At 41.2% G+C, this 18,679-nt stretch overlaps 1 protein-coding gene across 1 annotated transcript in view; it reads left to right on the top strand.

The window, feature by feature from the left end:
- The first annotated feature begins 10,724 nt into the window (after positions 1-10,724).
- The window catches only part of SMARCA1 (SWI/SNF related, matrix associated, actin dependent regulator of chromatin, subfamily a, member 1), a 32,592-nt gene continuing 24,637 nt past the window's right edge, over positions 10,725-18,679 (top strand). Inside the window, exons 1-6 of the mRNA XM_057365668.1 lie at positions 10,725-10,848; positions 13,909-13,995; positions 16,308-16,474; positions 17,226-17,326; positions 17,448-17,548; positions 17,830-18,009. Coding sequence (XP_057221651.1) covers positions 10,762-10,848; positions 13,909-13,995; positions 16,308-16,474; positions 17,226-17,326; positions 17,448-17,548; positions 17,830-18,009 — 723 coding nt within the window. The 5' untranslated portion in view covers positions 10,725-10,761. The remainder of the gene's footprint in view (positions 10,849-13,908; positions 13,996-16,307; positions 16,475-17,225; positions 17,327-17,447; positions 17,549-17,829; positions 18,010-18,679) is intronic.

The following is an 18,679-nucleotide window of genomic DNA, read 5'->3' as shown; positions in this document are numbered from 1 at the left end:
GGCTGAGCCGTGGGAGCGCCGGAGGCAGCGGTGACAGCGGAGGTCCCCGTGAAGGACCGTGGTGACCCGGCAGGAGAAGGGCTCTGGACGGAGCGGGAGGCAAAACCAGCGCCAGATGGGTCAGTTCCCACTGAAATCTCCACTGCAGCGTCCACCATCTACCAGATTTGGTCACTCGGTGGATTTAAGGGCTTTTCCAGTAGCATTTAGCCTCCTGTATCAATTTAATAGGAATAAACGTGATTTTTCKGATCACATCAYCACAGATTTTTTAGAAACACACTTTATCAGAAAGTGACTTAAAGGACAACGTTTGCCACTCCACTGCCACGACTCAAAAATACGCCCACGGAGTGCATAACATTCCTGATATCCTTGTAGTTTGTGCCTCTTTCCAGGGTGGGAAACTCCTGCCTTTTCAAGGACAGGGCAGCTTGTGTTCGTTTTTAGGAAGACTTATTTGAAGCGGACACAGCAGCTCTTCACCGGTTTCACGAGTCTGTTATTTCAGAGTTTCACGTGCCCCTGGCCAGGCACAGCACTCGCAGTGCAGCCTGGCTCTGCAAGGTGTGATCAGCACCAGCAGGCCTGTGGAACACTTTAATGCTCTCACTGAATTTTTCAGGTCTCTGCTGGGGCTCTTTGGCAGGTCAGACTGACAACATCTTTCAGCGTCCCTGCTGGAATCTCACAAACTGGAAACCGTGATTCTGTTTTACAAGTTTTTAAGAAAAAAATGTGATGGCAATATGTATGTATTATACTGAATATAATATGTACTATAAATGGCGTAACTATAAATACTTGCCCTATGTACATTTACATAAATATATAAATAAATCTGTACAAACTCCTGTTGCTAGTGCTTTACATTATCACTAGTCTCAAAAGAATCCTAAGATAAATGAAAACTGTCATGAAAAAATTACAAATGTTGTATTTYAAATGTGCTCTGACTTTTTTGGATATGTTTTTCTTTGAGAGTGGTTTTCATGCAGTCTTACAGTACAATTTAATTCCCAACCTTCTATTCTACTACCACCCTCACTCAGCTCCATTTATCCATTATCCACAGTGATGTTTTAACAACTTCACATGTTTAATAGCAGGTTTGTGAACAAGGCTTTGCAACACTTCTCCTTGGAGAGATATATCCAGCCATGGAACTTATTTAGAGAAGGAAAGTCACACTTTCCTTCCATATGCGACTTGCCTATGTCACCCTGACAGATACAGTAGCCWTAAACTAAAGGCTTTAAACCTTCAAACTGTCCAAATAAAATGAGTTGGGATACATTTCATGTGTTACCCCTGCAGTGTCCTAACAATATCCATTTTTTACTGGATCATCCTTCAGACAGATGGCTTCCCCTGTGCAGCTGCATAACCACTTGCAGAAAGRCAGCAGAGGGAACGGGGAGGGGACAGGACAGRGGAAAAACCCTGAGCCACAGATTGGATTTAAACATCGAATAGCAGACCACAGCCTTAAGGAGAGCTCTGGCTCAGTCTTTGCTGTGGCCAGTGACAACAGTGCCTAAATTACCAGCAGTCCCCATACTTGTCCCTGCATTTCTGCCATCACCTCCACACTGCAGACAGGGTGTATTTGTGCCCACATGAGGAACTGAATCACAAACCTGACTGTTTGGAAAAGAATGAGTCAAAAAGAGAGAGATGTTATTTTCCAGCTGTATCAGGACTAGTTTCCTGAGCTGATAAATGCTGTGTCCTGCTACAGCACTYGTACCTTATCAAGGGAGGGGGCGATGCAGAGGCAATAAGAAGAAATCAGCAGTTGCCTAAATTGGCAGTTCTGCCCAAAACTCGCCTGCTCAGTGGTAGCCATGGTGACAGGGAGGGGTGCAGTGATTCTGTTCCCTGCTCGATGTGTCAGTCCTCTGTCAGACGGCCCCTTGTCCTCTGGAACTGCTGGAACAGCTCAGCTGCTTGAGAAGCACCTGCCCAGCTACTTGCACTCAGCATATTCAGAATAAATAAAATCTGTGCCAGCTTACTTATGGTGCCAGTAGCCTGAGGAGAAATACAGGAAGCCATAATTAAGCAGAGCATGTGGGGGTTAACGTGTYTGTTATGAAAGCTGCTGTGCCTTCTTGGTATTTGTGCTCCAAACATTAAAAGAGCAAATAAAGTAGTTTTCTTATCCTGACAACTTTCATTGAGCTGATAATGCATCTCTCACACCTCTGTTTGACAATAACAGGCTTAAAAATGAAYGGTATCTTATCCTAATGGAAGAAGTGGGATTTCACTTTTGTCCTGCTCCGTGCACTGACTTTTCAGCCACATATACATTATAAAATTATTTTTGTAAATCCATCATCATAATGATGAATGACAGGGTCTTTTCTCAAAAAAARCCTTACAGTTGAAGACTTATGTAGAGGGTGAACTGAGGCTGGAAATGGATGGAAAGYTCTCAATCCTCTCCTCTGACTGCTGCTGAACAAGTTTTTTTCCTCTTCCTAAGTACACAATCCCAGGGGTGCTACCACGGTCAGTGATGGGCTGGCCCTTGGCCAGTGGCACGTCCATCTYGGAGCCAGCTGGCCTTGGCTCTGGTGGACATCGGAGAAGCTTCTGGCAGCTTCTCATAAAAGCCCCTCTGCTATCAAAACCTTGCCACAAACCAACACAGCCCTCACCAGATTAGCTCATGTGCCACTAGCAGAGATCAGAACAACCATGGYCAGTTTGACCCTGGATGTGTGTGCAATTCGCAGCAGCCAGATCCCTTAGAGGATTTAATTCTCTGMTGGTCATGGAAGAACTGTTCTACTSCCTTCATTTCCTAACTTAGGCTACTGATGTTTCAGAGGATAACAACACTTGACTACTAATAAAACAGAGAAGAACAAAATGGCTTCTTGCATTGATGTGAGACTCCTTCACGACTTTACAGACCACTGATAGAAGTCAAGCATGCTATTAAAGCTTATCCATTTTCATGTTGCACAGCAACTGGTGGTGTTGTTATTAATACTGAGAGTAGTGAAAGTTCTTATTTCCCTGCGGACAAATGAATAATCAGGATGAAGAGGATGGGAAAAATCAGAAGGATTTATTTCATTCACAAATTTATAGGTWTCAAAGGAGGAAGAGATACCTGAGTTATCYCAACTGACATTTCCACAAGCAGATGGTTTTCTGCGAATCTAGCCCCACATTTAATTTACAACACCATGCAGGCATTGTGAAGGTTGAGGTGCACACAAGAGACAGCCACAGCCCTGGGAGAACAGCCTTTTCCTCTCATCTAGCAACTGATCCCTGTTTACATATRGAACTCTCACCACACTTACTCAGCAGAATGCTAACATGCCTCTGCAGCATTCTCTCAGCAAGCAGAAAAGCCCAGGGCCACAAAAAGACATGACACAGTATATATGTTCCAGCTGTTCCTGACAGTTACCACTCTGCTCCCCCCTGCAGTCAAATATTTCRCTCTCTCCATTCACAAGGACAAATTTAGCAAAGTCATGGGATAATTCACCCCCTGCTCTTCCTTTCAGCAGCCTGTCCTCACCATACAAATCAGGACTAATGGAGGAATGCACGCAGATCCTCAGAGAGACACAATTTGYTGCTGCTGTTTAAACAATTAACTAMCAAAACYGGAGCCTGACCAGACGCCCAGGGTGATGCTGACCTGTCTGCACTGTGCTGTGTTTTTGATGAATATATTCTGCCTGGTTTGTGCTCTGTCACCCCCAGGCCCTCGATGGCAGTGACACCCCATAGGCAGACACCTGATTTTGGAGCAGGGGCCATTGTTAAAATAAAAAGAGAAAACAGAYGAACGTTGTTGTGGTTTTGCTCCAGGAAGCATATGAGCTATGKGAGCTGCATGTGGGTATGGCCTTTATTGTTGTGGACAGGGCAGAATCTAATTTTACCAAAAGCTCTCATGACACATAGGGAGAACTCTGTCAATCCCTTTCAGAAAACAGACCAACGCCCTCTGGCACTACCTCCTCTGTGAAACAGCAGCAGACATCCAGCATCTCATAGGAAAATCTCCTGTTAGRAAAGTGACTGGAGTTCTGCTGAATAGTGCATTTATTTGCAAATGTAAAACAGTCTTTTTCTGAAGTGGGAGTGGCAACAAACAGGCTCACTTTGGTTCAATSTCTGCCCTGGCCTTTTTGCCAGAAGAGAGGTTTCTCTCTTCTCTGTCATCCATAAAAGCACACACTAAAAATTGTGGTTTTTTGCAAATTTTCAGCTTCTGTTTTCAGACTAGAAAACAATTTTCTGATATCTACATGGGTGGTTAAATAAGTCATGGCTGTTCCTTTCTACACATGAATCAGTAGCAAACCTTTTGTGAGGATTTCCTTGTGAGGTAATGATATCACTGGCTCCTCAAGGTCAACAAATAATCCTTGCAGCTGAGGGAGGAGATACAAAAGCTTTTTAAAAGATCCAGTATTTCTATTCTAATTGTCTTCATTACTTTTATGAACCAAGAAAAATCAACTTCATTTTTCATACACAACAATGATCAATACTCAGCTCACATGTAAGAAGGTCTACTGTATATGGCAGTTTGGAGGTGTTTATCTGTGCACAGGAATCCAAAATAATCTCTTTGACTTCAAGATAATGATATAACTCTTCCAGATCAGAAACAACAAAACATTATTGGATTTTAATATCCTGAAAGTGAGGATTTGCTATAACCAGTTTACTCCAGACTGTCTGAAGTTTGGATGTGAAGCTTAAAGAAAGGTCTCAGGTACGCCTGCAGAAACAGAGGGGGGAAAGGTCTGTAGTTTTATGTTTAGATGGAAAAATGTCTACCTAGCTATTTTCAGATTCATAAATGTGGAAGGCTCATGATGAAGTGCAGGATGGGTCTCAGCTTCCCCAAAATATTCTTACTGAGACCAGAGAACACTCTGCAGTGATGAGAAAATGAACCCAGGAAAATTAACAGARGACACTGCCTGCCTCTGTTCTCTAGATTGCCAAAAAATGCCTGAGAGTAAATAGGAACCTTACCTCTTAACTTGGGAGAAATTGTCATGCCAATGGCAGAACTGTCATGAAAGAGAGACTTTCCTCCTCTAGGCAATTAACTATGTTTAATTATGACTGAATAGAACAAAATATAGCAAACAGAGCATAAAGCAAATAGACCAGAATACAGCAAATAGAACAGACTTCTGAACTCTGTGTGTAAAAGGTTGCTCTGTGTGAAGAATGTAAATGCAGGAAAGGAGGGATTGTTTTGATGGCAGCTGTGTGTTTGAGACTGTTACAAAAAAAGGAAGAATCAGTACAGGATGAGGAAGAAAGAAAGCCCAGGCAGTCAGGGAAGCAAAATAGCAGAAAAAAAAAAAGAGAAAAGGGCAGCAAGGAGAAAGGCAGACACATATCCTATGAGAACTAGGAAAAACTAAAACCAGCTACTTTTGTCTAACAGACCCCTCAGCAGAAATGAATAGTACTCCGGAAAATATAAYAGGTTCAGTCTAGTTTTTCCCAGTGTGTAGGTGTTTACTAGTAAAAATAGATGTAAAGGACAGGACAAARAGTATTTTCACAGCAGGGTAAAGCCTGTGGCAACTGAAGTGATGGCTTTTAGCTTATGCAATGCATCTGCCATGTTTGCAAGGCTAAGGCAGGCAGTACTTTGCAGCATCCTTCTGTGCATTTCCTGTATTTATAGGAAATCTTGGTGCATGCTAAAATCTTTAAACAAGAACTGTTGCATTTACAAATAATCTGTGATCGGTGTGAAATCAAACCCACAGGCTTTTGGTTAAGAGAGAGATAAATTGTTTTGGGCAGAGAAGAGAGAGTTAAAGGCTGTACTACACTATCCTGCTCAYTGGATACTCAATTATTCAGAATTTTATAATAATGTTTGTTTATAGGTTTTCAATATTGCAATATGACTGCATAGGTTAGGGGAGAAAAAGATGCCAYTGCAGGGAGTAGCAAAATACGCTTCAGGTTTTATTTTAGCTGGAAGAAACTTATGACAGCTTTTGCTTTGATCTAAAATCTCTTTTAAAGTGCCTTTCACTTTCAACAAAACCAGACTCTTCGGGTTAGGGACTGTCTTGACACAATGCTCAGATTTTGGCCRAGTCATAGCTTATTACATCAGGAAATATTTTATGACCTCCAAAGGAATAACTGACAACTGTTAAATTTGTATGAYATCATTGTTTGTAGGTGGGCAAAATCTGGCATTCAGGACAGAATACACAGTTGCAAAACTGTTTAGCAAAACCTGGGTTATGGTAGCTTAAACTGACACAAATTAGTGTGGCTGCAATCCCACCCTTCATCTTGCCATGGATCTGTTTTGCTGCTGTATTGGCACTGGCCCCTGTGTGCGTGGGCAGTTGAGTTGTTTTGCTGYGCTGATCTGAGGAAAAAATAGTAACTCTCTTTGTTGGGATCAATTTTGTTTTTTAGAATCTTGAACTAACCCATTGCTCACCTGCAGAAACATCAGTAACAGTGCAAAGGGTCAGGAACACAAACTGTGTGAGTTCCTGGCTCTCCCAGTGTGAATATGAACACACAGCCAAAAAAAAAAAAAATTAGCTAAAAAACTGTGTGGTTGGGAAATACAGTGATATTAGAAGACTTTCCAGTACCACAATAAAGCTTTGGCTACTAAAGCCTGGATTAAAAATGCAATATTGGGATAGAGTTGTAAAAACAAAGAGTATTTGTACAGCTATCAACTCTTTGAACCAGATACAAAGGATACATTAGCTATTTTGTTATAGCTCCCAATGCTGAATGTGGTCTTGTATTTGCAAACCCTACTGGCAATGMCAGAGACTGTCTGTTGGGTGAAATGAAAACTTGATACAGAAAATTGATGCATTGATATGAAGCCTGCACCACAAAAGAAAAAAACCAAAAAACCAAAAACAAAACCAATCAACAAAGAGAAACAAAACCCAAACAAAGAACCACCCACAAAAACAAAAGAAAAAAACCCCAGACAAGCAACTGAACATCTCACAAAAACCCCAAGCAACAACAATAAAAAAAAAGCAAACCATTTTCTGTAAGAATACTCAATGTCTAGCCTATTAGAGCACATTGTTGCCTGTTACTGATGCAGAATCAGGAARCATTTGTTTATAGCCATGAACTAGGTTGGTCTCATCTGCTTGGCTGCTGCAAAGCCCTGCAGCCATGGATATCCTTGCACATGGCATCTTCAGCAAAACCTGGCTAACAAAAGAGTGACACAGAAACCAAGAGCACATCCGAGAAGTAGCTTCTTTATTGTAAGCTCTAGAATATAAGTCCTATGCTTCTTTTTAATCCTAAGAGCAAGGAAAACATCTGGAACCCTAAAGCAGGCAAACTTGGAAGGGAACCTGTGAAATAAGGAACTGAATGAAATGGGTTTCACAGGTCAGTGCAAGAATGCATAGAATTGTGCTCCTGGATATAGCCAAGGTTACTTGCAGTCATAACCTGTTACTTATGGCAATATTAAAATAACAACACTTGATACAAGCWTTTTAAGCAAGATGATGACACTGCTGCAGTCAGGGTAACGCCTGATTACTGTGGTTGATCACACTTAGAGGCTGATGGAGGCATGGAGATAAAGGTGGCATCTTCAGTCAACATGCAAATACCCCAGAGATAGCTGTGTTTCTTCCAGGTCCTRGTGGTTTCTGAAAGATAAAGCTGTTTATTGCTCACAGGTAACAAACAYGCTTTGCACAGTTGTGGTTTAACCTCACTGCTGGTACGATTAAGCTAGAAGCGACCAGTTTCCTAGAGGTGGATTTTGGACTATGGCATTCCATGGAGAGCCTCCTGAATGTGCACATGGGAGTGAACAGATCCCAAAAAAACAGGATACAACCAAGGCCCTTAACAAGACACTTTTGTCATTCTAAGGGAAGGTASTGTATGCSCATRGTACAGTTCTAGAGGTAATTAAACAACAACAAGTAAAAGATGGTTTACAAAACTATTTTTTATAATTTTTCTTTTCCTATTCTTGATCAAATTAGTTTCAAGGCAGAGCAGCATTCACATTAAATAGTCCTCAGGCTGCCGGACCCCCTTGTCAGGACTCCCGCAGCCGAGTACAGGTCGGTGTTGCCATCTGGTGGCCCGTGACAGCGGCACTGCCACTTGCAAATCGGGTTTTCAACTCGGGAAAGATATATATGGCAACCGGTATTTAAGACACATTTTGTTGTTTAAGCTGTTATTATCTACAGAATCAAGTTTTCACTGCTCACAGCAGATCCCCGTCCCCACAGTGCATTCGCATTGTTCCATTACGCCTACACTTGTATATGGCAACTTGGACTATAAAGTAATTCTGCAGAATACTAAGATTTCTTTTAAAAGTTCCCCAAACCCAGTTATATGTGTGCTAGAGAAATGAAGACTGCTACAATTGATCGCCTGCTTGGAAAAGGCTGAGTAACCACCATCCAAAATTTTAAAATCATATACAATTACCTGAATAGTATATGAAGATGTCACCRGATCTGTATCTTACCAGCTCTTTACATATTTTAGGAGTGTTTAATGCACACAAGTAGGTAACAGTGAGCCTGCAATTTGTCTTTGAAAATCTGACAAGAAAACATAACTCTCAGCATACAATATGTTAAGTGGCATCTTTCTGAGTTGGGCAGAGGAGGYCTGCTAAATTGGTGTGTAGGAGACAACACATTCAGCCCTGGTGATTGTATCTCACAGACTGTAAAAAATGGAGAAATAAACCTGGGAAAASAAAGAGCTAACAGCTAAATTGACAACTTTAACATGACAACTAGCCCTTTGCATCCCAACACGTGGGAAAAAAAAACAAAAAAACTGATTGGAGGTATTTGGTACAATTTTTCAAATATGAGTACAAAATTTAGTATACAAAATAAGTACAAAAGAACACTTCCTACCTTCTTTTAAATAATTAATTACATCATCTCATGATAATACTGTTGTGTGACTAAGTGATTTTTTTCAGCCTGTGGCCTGCAGAYCCACCCGAGTACACAGCACAGTCTAAGAGAAGCAGCTAAGAACATCACTGCCAAGTGTCAAATGCAAATGTGAAGCACACAAGCAAAAAATAGCCAAAGGAGATCTTTCATGAAAGCAGCAGCTYGATTGTTTTGTACAGCATACAATGTTCCTGCGAATTTCAAGGAAAAAACAAGCTGTGACAAACACTTGAGAGAGCGTTCTGCACAAACAGAAGCTTCAAGCTTTTGGAAGCGGAGAAGGAAAGTCAGATATTAAAAGTGGTTAATGCATTATTTTCTCTAAAGGTTAAGAACAACCACRTCATAGACTGGAATGTTCCCACCTTAGAGACTTTCTCATAGCTAACGGTAAACTTCATTTTCTAGAGAGCTCTGCTTGGAAAAGCTATTTGGAGTACTCTTTCAGAACCAGTTACGTCCCTCTTCTCAATTGCTCTATGAAAAATGTACTTCTCAAAGCTTTTAAAAATAAATCATGTGGAAGGGCTACTGCAGATGCTGTGGSCCTTGCGTTTTTGTGGACAAAGTAGCACACAAAAGGTAATAGGGTGCGAAATAATTTGGAATAGCACCGTTACTGCTTTGCAGCTGTTCWACAACATGAAGAAGGGGAGTTTGGAGCTTAAATCTTCTGTGTTGGGCCATAATCTAGATACYGAATTTCAGAGTAATTAGGCAGTTGTGCAAACAGCTCAGACATATGTTACTGGCACCTCATTGGAGCCAATGTATAGATGGAAAAGACGTCTCAGAGGTTTTTCTAAATGCAGTGCATGAGAGCTGCAATAACCCATTTGCTCAGCTTACTTGAGTTATGAAAAAAGATCTTGATAACAGCATCTGAGCTTTTTATGGAAGTAGCTTTTATTGCTCATTCTGCCTGCTGGACTAAGGTTTCATTGCTGCCTCTGGAGAAAATGCTCATGATACTGCCTTTGAAAATAATCAGCAGGTAATATTGCTGATTTGGAGCTGTTTTTCAAGTCTGCCAGCCCAAGGACTGTTTTGGGATCCTTTAGTACTATGAGCAAAGTTATAGCTCAGCAGCTGAAAATCTGAATGTCTTGCATGGACGGTCTGAAATATGTGCATTGCCAGTAAGTAAATTGAGTGGTTTCATTATTGCAATTTTCAACAGRAATATACAAACACTGCTGAATTTAATATGGCTCAAGAAAAAAWATCTGTTAAGACATCCTTGTGGCAGGTAAGATAAGGAAGAACAGTTTTACATTAAGAGGCAAGATTTGGATTAGATATTAGACAGCAATTCTTTAATGTGAGGGTGATGAGGCACTGACTGGCCCAGATTTCCCAGAGAAAATGTGGCTGCTCCACGCCTGGAAGTGTTCAAGCCCAGGTTGAATGGATGGAGCTTGGAGCAATCTGGGTCAGTGGAAGGTGCCCCTAATCATGGCAAAGGGTGGAACAAGATGATCTTCAATGTCCCTTGGACTCTGTGGCGCTATGTATCGGCCCATGCTCTCTGCTGAGAGCCGCGGTGTCTCTCGGAAGGACGGGAGGCTCAGAGCCGCCGATCCCCTCAGCACCGAGCAGGATCCGCTCCCCGCCCGGCCCCAACTCCCCTCAGGCGCGCGGGGAGCGCGCGGCCCCGTCGCGCGGAGATCTCGCGAGAGCGGCGCGCGCGGGCGGGCGGAGGGGCGGGGCCGCGCGCGCGAGGGGCGGTGGGGCCGCCCCCCCCTCCCCTCCCCCCGTGGCTCCGGCACCCGCCGAGCGCAACATGGAGCCGGGCCCCGGCCCCGGAGAGGAGCCCCGCGCCTCCACATCCTCCGCCACGGCCGCCCCGCAGGAGCCCGGCGCCGAGGAGGTACCGCTCCGCTCCGGGGGGCCCCTAAGGGTGGTGAAACCTGGCCCGGTCGCCCCCTCCTACAGCCGCTGCCCTGTCCGCGCCTCCCCGGCCCTGAGGCCGCCCGGGCCCCTCCGCCGCGGSCCGCTAGAGCCCGCCCGGACACACCCCCGCCCCCGTGCCTGCCTTTCGGCATCGCCCTGGCAGCGGCCACCGTCCGCACGGCCCTGCGATGCCCCCGGCTCGGCCCTGCAGCCCGGGCACGGGGCTGGGGCCGCTGAGCCCGTGCGGAGCCCCCGCCACCCCGCAGCCTGGGCGCTCCTGCAGGGCCCGTTTTCCGGAGYCCCCCGCCCTGCTGTTTCCTTTCCGTGCCCCTGGGGAAAGCTGTCCCGGAGCTGAGGGCTCGGGGCGGGATGGCGCGGAGAGTTTGCTACGGACCCGGTCTGCCCCTGCTGTCACTGGTCAGGGCCTCCCCTGCCTAGCTCGAATTGTGCCCTGATGCACAATACATCCCTCCAAAGACCACGTATGTCTGCCAGCCGCCTCTCCTTAGTTTTTTGGAAGAAAGACACAAGACATGTAGAGAGTGACGTATTCAGGTATCCTTGGAAACAGAACAAGATTAACCTGAAGAGTGAATCTTAGGAAAAACTTAGTAGGAATGAGGACCGTGCATCCTATATTTGAGATACTGGAGAAGGTTGCAGAACTACTGATAACAGTGCATTCAGATTTTTTTTATCTCAGTTACTGAAAGCCCATTTAGCCTGTAAAGAATGCTTGAAGCTTTATTATGTATACAAACAACTACGGGACACAGTTCAGTGTAGTCCTGAACTTTACTTGGTTGTTCAAGGAAAAACGTTGAAGGGCTATTTTTCTATTGTATACCGCGTATTCTGCAAAATTTTATGGATGGGAACTGTACAGTTGCAGCGTCTGCATAAYAGTGGCAGTCATGCAATCTGTGGTGCTCTGCTCCCCTCTTTGTGTATTGCTTTATAAAAATCTTTGTTGTACTACCAAAACAGTGTCTTACTGGCTATTTGGAATGTATTTCCAYATTCTATATGTGAGTTAAACGCAGAAGGAATCCTTCTAATTACTGCATCTTGTTCAGAGTTTTCAGCAGCGCAAGTTAGAAGAGTAAAGTCAACTAAAGCAGAGGCAGTTCTTTTTCCCAGTTTATTGAGGTGTTCATGGAGGGTCCTCACTTTGGGACTGTTACACTTACTGGATGGAAATCTTTCAGCCTGAACTTAGGAATTCTGTTTAGGGTAGTTATTAGAGATTTTAAGGGGCAGTATTTTGTATCCTTGGAATAGTCAGGATCTTTTGAAAGTGCTGTGTGGTCATGTGTCTTTAAGGGGTTTAAATGACACCTTTCAGGGGGCTATTCTATATTGGAAATAATTTTTGGAGTAGAGACAAATTGTTACTGGTGAGTTTCCTGAATTGAAAATGAAAGTACTTTCAGTGATGAAGATCTATTTTGTAAAGTTTCTAGGGAAAAACTCTCAGACTTYATGAAATATTTTCTCTGTTGTATAAGGTACATTGTCCAGTTGTTAGGGGGAAGTATTCTTGCTCATATCAAAATCTAGTAMTTGTCAAGGTGTAGATTTTTGTAACTCAGACCATTATGCAGAAGGAAGTTTGGATATGATGCCTTCTTTAGTGAACCTGCAGCATATTCGCCCTCTGGTGAGCTGTGAGGAAGAGAAGTATTTCTTTCACTGGTTTTTAATAATCTCCTGTTAGTTTTTTCTGATACTTTGGGGGTCATGAATATTCAAAAGAAACACTTCAATAAGAAGGGGGTCAGGGAAAGTGTGTTTTCTCTTGAAAGGTTAGGTGCATGGTGTGATTTTATTGTTCTGTGGCTGCAGTAATATGTCAGCTCATTTACTACTTTAACTCAGAGTGTGTTTTTCAGAAATACTTATTTCAGAATAAATTTGATTAATATGCCACCGTAAGTTTTATCCTTCTGGGAAAATCTGAGTAACAACAGAATTGGCATTACAGCCGTCTGCCTTGGGGTTTAGAAAGATAATATTGCATYGTAATTTACTTGGAAGACTTTCAGTAATAAGGGATTCTCATAATACTGAGTTGTTCTGCTTGAAGAAATTTCATACTTACCTGAGGCAGACAGACAGCTTTTTTCCAGTAACACATATCTATCTAATTTAATTCTACAGCAAGTGGAGGGGGGTGCCTGAAATGGCCTACTGTCAATTTGTTTTCATTTAAAGAATAATTTGACACTATAATTGAAGGACTGGACCTGACATTAGCAATGTCAGTCTCTCTTTCTGGTGTATAATATAGTAATATAATGGAAGTGTGAATACACATATACATGTGAGCTRCTCTTTGGCACGTTGGTGTAGCTTTGCTTTCTAAGATGAGCTAATTACCTGTATGATTTAAGTGAATAGAATATTTCTAATGCTACCTTTTTGCAACATTTGGCCTTGCAAAGCTGAACTGGCGCATTTATAAAATCATTTAAGCTGTCAAAGAGCTTCATTATACACTTAGTACTGTTCACCTCTGCAGAGAATCATGGCCTTGGGCCAAACTTGGAACAGTAATCTCTGACTTGAGAAAATATTCCTCCCATTTGTATTATTGTACTTAAAGAAGTTGGCATGTATATTWATCAGGAACAGTTCTGAAATTTAGATGTAATGTTGCTTGACAGACTTTTAAATATTTGGTACCATTTTGGTACAGTTTTGCTACTTGACCCTGAATAGTTTAGATTGATTATTATTTTAATTTAATGTATTTATAGTAGTCTGATAGTTGAAGTGCTTAAAGCAGACATGCACTTTGRTGTCTCCTTTTAGTTTATTCAGAGCTTTTCAAAAACATTTTTATAATTTAATACATCTCAATATATGTATTTTTTTTATTGGCACTTTAAAGACCAATTAGGAAAATTTTCCTAAATTAGGGGGAAAATGTGCCAAACATTTTACCAATATTATAGTTGTGGAAAACCTGCTTGAGCTTCACAATTGAAGACAGATATGACACATATTTATAAAATGTTTAACTTTTGAATTCCAGAGAAATGATCCCCCATTTCAACTCAAGCTTCCTCCAAAGGCAGCTAGACCTGAAAAAGAAGTTGACCCAGAATATGAAGAGAAGATGGTAAGTTTTCATGACAAAACATATTGCAGCTTTTTATGGCACTTGGTTGTGGGAACAGGATCAGCACAGTTACAAGGAGTTACTGCAGCCGGGAYGTGTCAGAAAGGAAAAACAAATCAAGATTCTTTTGAATGTCTAGACCTATGTCATGTGTCTCACAATAGGTATTTAGTGAAGACAGTGAGAGYAGAGGAGGCAGGTAGTGATAGTTTGTTAAATACTATCCCATTCTTCCAAGTATTTTTGTCTGCATGATTTTTGGAGGTGTAGCCTGTGGTTTTTGTACTCRGTAGTTGTCAATGGATTTTTGATTCTGTGTTTGTTTTTTTTTTTATCCACTTCCCATCTGTGGTAACAAGTACTGTTCAAGGACATTTTTTATTTGGAACTCACCCTGATTTGTTTTGAATCTTTCTCTGCCAGTTTTGTTTGATGACCCCTTGGGTCGTGTCAGAGGCATCCTTTAGCTACTTCTTACRTAACTGAAATGCTGAAGCTGCCAGTTTCTCTCATATAAAAACATTAAGGTTTTAAATATTTATATATCCCATAATATTGTGTGTCATAACAATGCAAAAGAGGATCTGTCTGAGGCACCAGTGAGGGGAGCTTGTCCTGCTGGAGAGATGTAACAGGGTAACTTCTATGTTACAAAGAGACAAAAACCAGGCGGACATTGTGAGACTCCTTGWATGACAATTGTCATTCAAGTTCAATTAAGTTCGTGGTTGAAGCTGGTACCTTGTATCTTGTTTTTTTTCTTAAAAGCATTCATGTTAAATGRGTGTCTAATAATTACAGTAAAGTCCAAAAGAATTGGATGCCACAGAAGCTAGGGAAGAATATAACTGTTAGACATTGAAAAATCAATACCTACATATACAAATACTTAATTTCTAGCCAAAGAGAAGACCCACAGTTAATCTGTTCTTTGAGAATGAGTTAACAGCTAAACTTGTTTTCACAGTAGTACATAGTGAATTTACAGCTTTCCTGAATTAAAATATTAGTTCAGTTGTTCTAAGAGGCAAAAGGATTAAATGTCAAAAAATCTACCTTTCATCAATAGTGCAGTTGGGAGGTAGACTTTTTCTGTTTTATCAAAACAAGCTGCTTAAGCGAAGCCAATAATATTGCAGGCAGAAAGGTATATTGTGTCRTTCAATGTAGTCCTTACTATTGGTAACTATAAATCCTCTGAGTGGATTTGTTTCTATACTATAGTAGATTAAACATCGGTGTCTCTACTTCCCCCTTCAACAATCTGTTTCTTAAAGGTTTTACTTGATATTTACATTTTATTCGGTTGTCAAGTTATTTACAGAAATGTTCCGATAATGTATGCAAGGGGAAAAAGCAATAGTTTTTTTTCCAGATGTTTGTAAAGATGTTTCTTTGCTGGTAAGTGGTTCACTGTTGAGGAAACGCAGTGCCCTCATGTGGCGAGATCGTRCATTGCACACCAGGCTCATTCCTGCTGCCCTTTTCTTTGGTTGCTGATTCTGCTGTTGTGGAAGACTTTTGCTTGTGTGTCAGTGACCTGCAGCAAGGCTTTCTGTGGGTCGAGTATTTCTTGRMGGGGTTATGATGCAGAACTACAATTCCATTTTTCTCATTTATGTCATGACATGTAAATGACATCGCAGTCACATGGAAATTGCCTTAAGTGATACCGTGTTACATGATGCTGAGATTTTTCATAAACTGATAACAATTGCATTCTGTCAGCTAGAATTTGCATTTTATAATTTCTTAAAAATTATGTWACCTGTTATCTTGTAAATATAGAGAAGGCCAGGTTTTGTTGTATGATGTAGTGAAGTGCATATGCCCCACTGAGATGGCAGAACTGAAATGCTTGAGATTTGAAATCTGACAGCAAAATTCACAAACTTGAGTGAAAGCAATATTGAGTTGGCTGATACATTACTTCAGAAGTAATTCCAAAAGCAGATCTACTACATTGTTGTCTTTGATCAAGTCCTGATAGCCTTGAAATTGATGGAAGTTTTGCCAYTGACTTGAACAAGGTTAGGATTTCATCCCTGACTTTAAATCATAACTTTAGTTTTGTCTTTATCTTTTGTAGACATGCCCTTAAAGCATCCCTTCACAGCTGCTGGTGTGCCAGATCTATTTCACAAGGCTTGTAGCCCTCTGAATGGCCTAACAGATGGTCTTGTCAGTCTTTCCTCATATAAGTTGTTCTCATGAGTGTCTGAATTCTATTTCTTAACAAAATACATTTTTATGAAGAAAAGTTCTTTTCCTTTCTTTTTTTTTTTAATGCTCTTCCCCACTTTGGAAACTAGAAAGCAGATCGAGCCAAGAGGTTTGAATTCCTCCTGAAGCAGACGGAACTTTTTGCACACTTTATTCAGCCTGCAGCACAAAAATCACCAACATCTCCACTGAAAGTCAAGCTGGGACGGCCACGGCTGAAGAAAGATGAAAAACAGAGTTTGATTTCAGCTGGAGAGTATGTTCTATTTTTATTTCTGACTTCTTACACTTTGAAACAATTTAGGCTTTTTAACTTGTCTGTTTAGAGATTGTACATAGAGATTRTACTGTCAGTAAATCCAGGCCATTTCCTATTAATGGTGTATCARTTTCTTTAAAAGCTGGTTGGTTTAAAAGCATCATCTGCTCCATCAACACTAGTATGACCTTGGAACAGAAATGCACTTCTAAAGCAAGCTGCCTGGTTCCTGCCATGTACAATGCTTTGGTCTGTATTGTGGGGTGACTTTGGAGCATGTGAATTAATTTTCTTTCGCAGATGCTGGACTAGAAGATTCACTCTAGACTAGCAAACAAGTAGTTTTTGGAATGTTTGCAAAATGGCATTCTATTTTAGAAATTTTAATTTTTAAAAAATTTGAATATGTGATTTTTCTGAAYGTTGTAATTATCAAGTAATTGAGTCTAAGGCCACCACTGATGCATCTTGTATTTCTGTGTTGCTCATTGAGAAGTGCCTTAGAGATCTCAGGATGCTTGTCAGGTTATAGTTATGACTCTGGAAGAGAGGGCTTCATATCAGCCTTTCTAATTAAAACTGGAATGACTCCTAAGGAATAATGTATTAACAGGATGAGAGTTTGGTGGGGATACCAGAACATACACATTGTCAGCGATTGCTTCTGTAGTAATTGCCTGCCTTTAGGGTTTGTAGCAGTGTTTTGAAGGGATTTTGTTCACACATCAGTGTTGGGTTCTTCCTTTAGGTACCGTCACAGGCGCACAGAGCAGGAGGAGGATGAAGAGCTGCTGTCTGAGAGTAGGAAAACATCCAATGTGTGTATTCGGTTTGAGGAGTCTCCTTCATGTAAGTGTGCTGTTAATAGTCCTCTGATTGCYTTGATGCAATTAAGATCTCAGCAGATTGCAATTAAAATTTTCTACTCAGAACTAGTATTTTTCTACTTAGAGGAATCTTACATTTACAGATGTGAAAGGAGGAACACTAAGAGATTATCAGGTTAGAGGTTTGAACTGGATGATCTCATTGTATGAAAATGGTGTTAATGGCATTCTGGCAGATGAAATGGTAAGCAGTAATCTTTTGGAATTTTTGTGATAATTATTGAGCAAAATTGAACATTAAAGTGCTTATAATATTTAATGAATGTGCAGTAGCAAGCTTTATTTTTCAACAGTCTGATTTTTCAAATCTGGAATTGTAATGAAAGAAGTTCTATTGCAAACATTTGTTGTGTAGTTTGCTTTAAACAAATGGCAGAATTATACAGTAAGAAAATGGTTTGAAAGTATTTCTTTATGGTATTTCACTTCAGCAGGTTTCTTTCCCCCCCATCTTTGTCAATGTAGGGGCTTGGTAAGACTCTGCAAACAATAGCTTTATTGGGCTATCTGAAGCATTACAGAAACATTCCTGGGCCACACATGGTCCTGGTTCCAAAATCAACTTTGCACAACTGGATGAATGAATTCAAGCGCTGGGTTCCATCCTTACGTGCTGTTTGCCTTATTGGAGATAAAGATGCCAGAGTAAGTGCTCTACATTTCAAAAATGTATGTGTTATTTGGGAATGAGTAGCAGCTTGGTATRTGGAATTCTCCCTAAGCTACTTCCTTAATTACAGTATATTTTAGTAATCTCTAACTGTATTAATGTTGAAAATTCAAAATGTTATGCTTATGACTGTGAGGAAAACCTGGAAATCAGTAGATTAAATAATAGACTGGGATCAAAGTACAGCTCTTTGACTTGCCTTTTTTTCTCTTGTCTTCCTCTTTGATTTTTGCACCTATTTTTTATCTCTCTTCCCTATTTGCAATGTGACAGTATATACTCATTTTTCTTTATTGCACTCACTTTGGTACCTCTTTCTTCACCTTTTTTCAGGTGACTGCTCTCACTGGTGTATTTTATAAACCTGCCTTGCCTTGTAACTAGAGTTCTACTGTAGAGTTTTTCATCTTCTGTTGTGAAGACCTTAAAATAGATAGGGATTGTTTTTCTAACTYGAAGGGGATCAGTGAGCAGGACGTTTCTGTGAATTCTGTGGCTGCTCACATGGATTGTATGGCTCTTTGTTATTGCTTGAGGATAGAAAGGCTCTAGAAAAGAAATAGGAGCTGGTAGTGTGGCCAGGAAGGCCAGTGACATCCTGGTCTGTACCAGCCATAGTGTGGCCAGCAGGGCCAGGGCAGTGAC

The sequence above is a fragment of the Malurus melanocephalus genome, unplaced genomic scaffold, assembly GCF_030028575.1.
Source record: "Malurus melanocephalus ecotype Western Australia unplaced genomic scaffold, MMel_1.1 scaffold_56, whole genome shotgun sequence".
Classification (NCBI taxonomy): domain Eukaryota; kingdom Metazoa; phylum Chordata; class Aves; order Passeriformes; family Maluridae; genus Malurus; species Malurus melanocephalus.
This window is presented reverse-complemented; position numbering and strand designations above follow the sequence as displayed.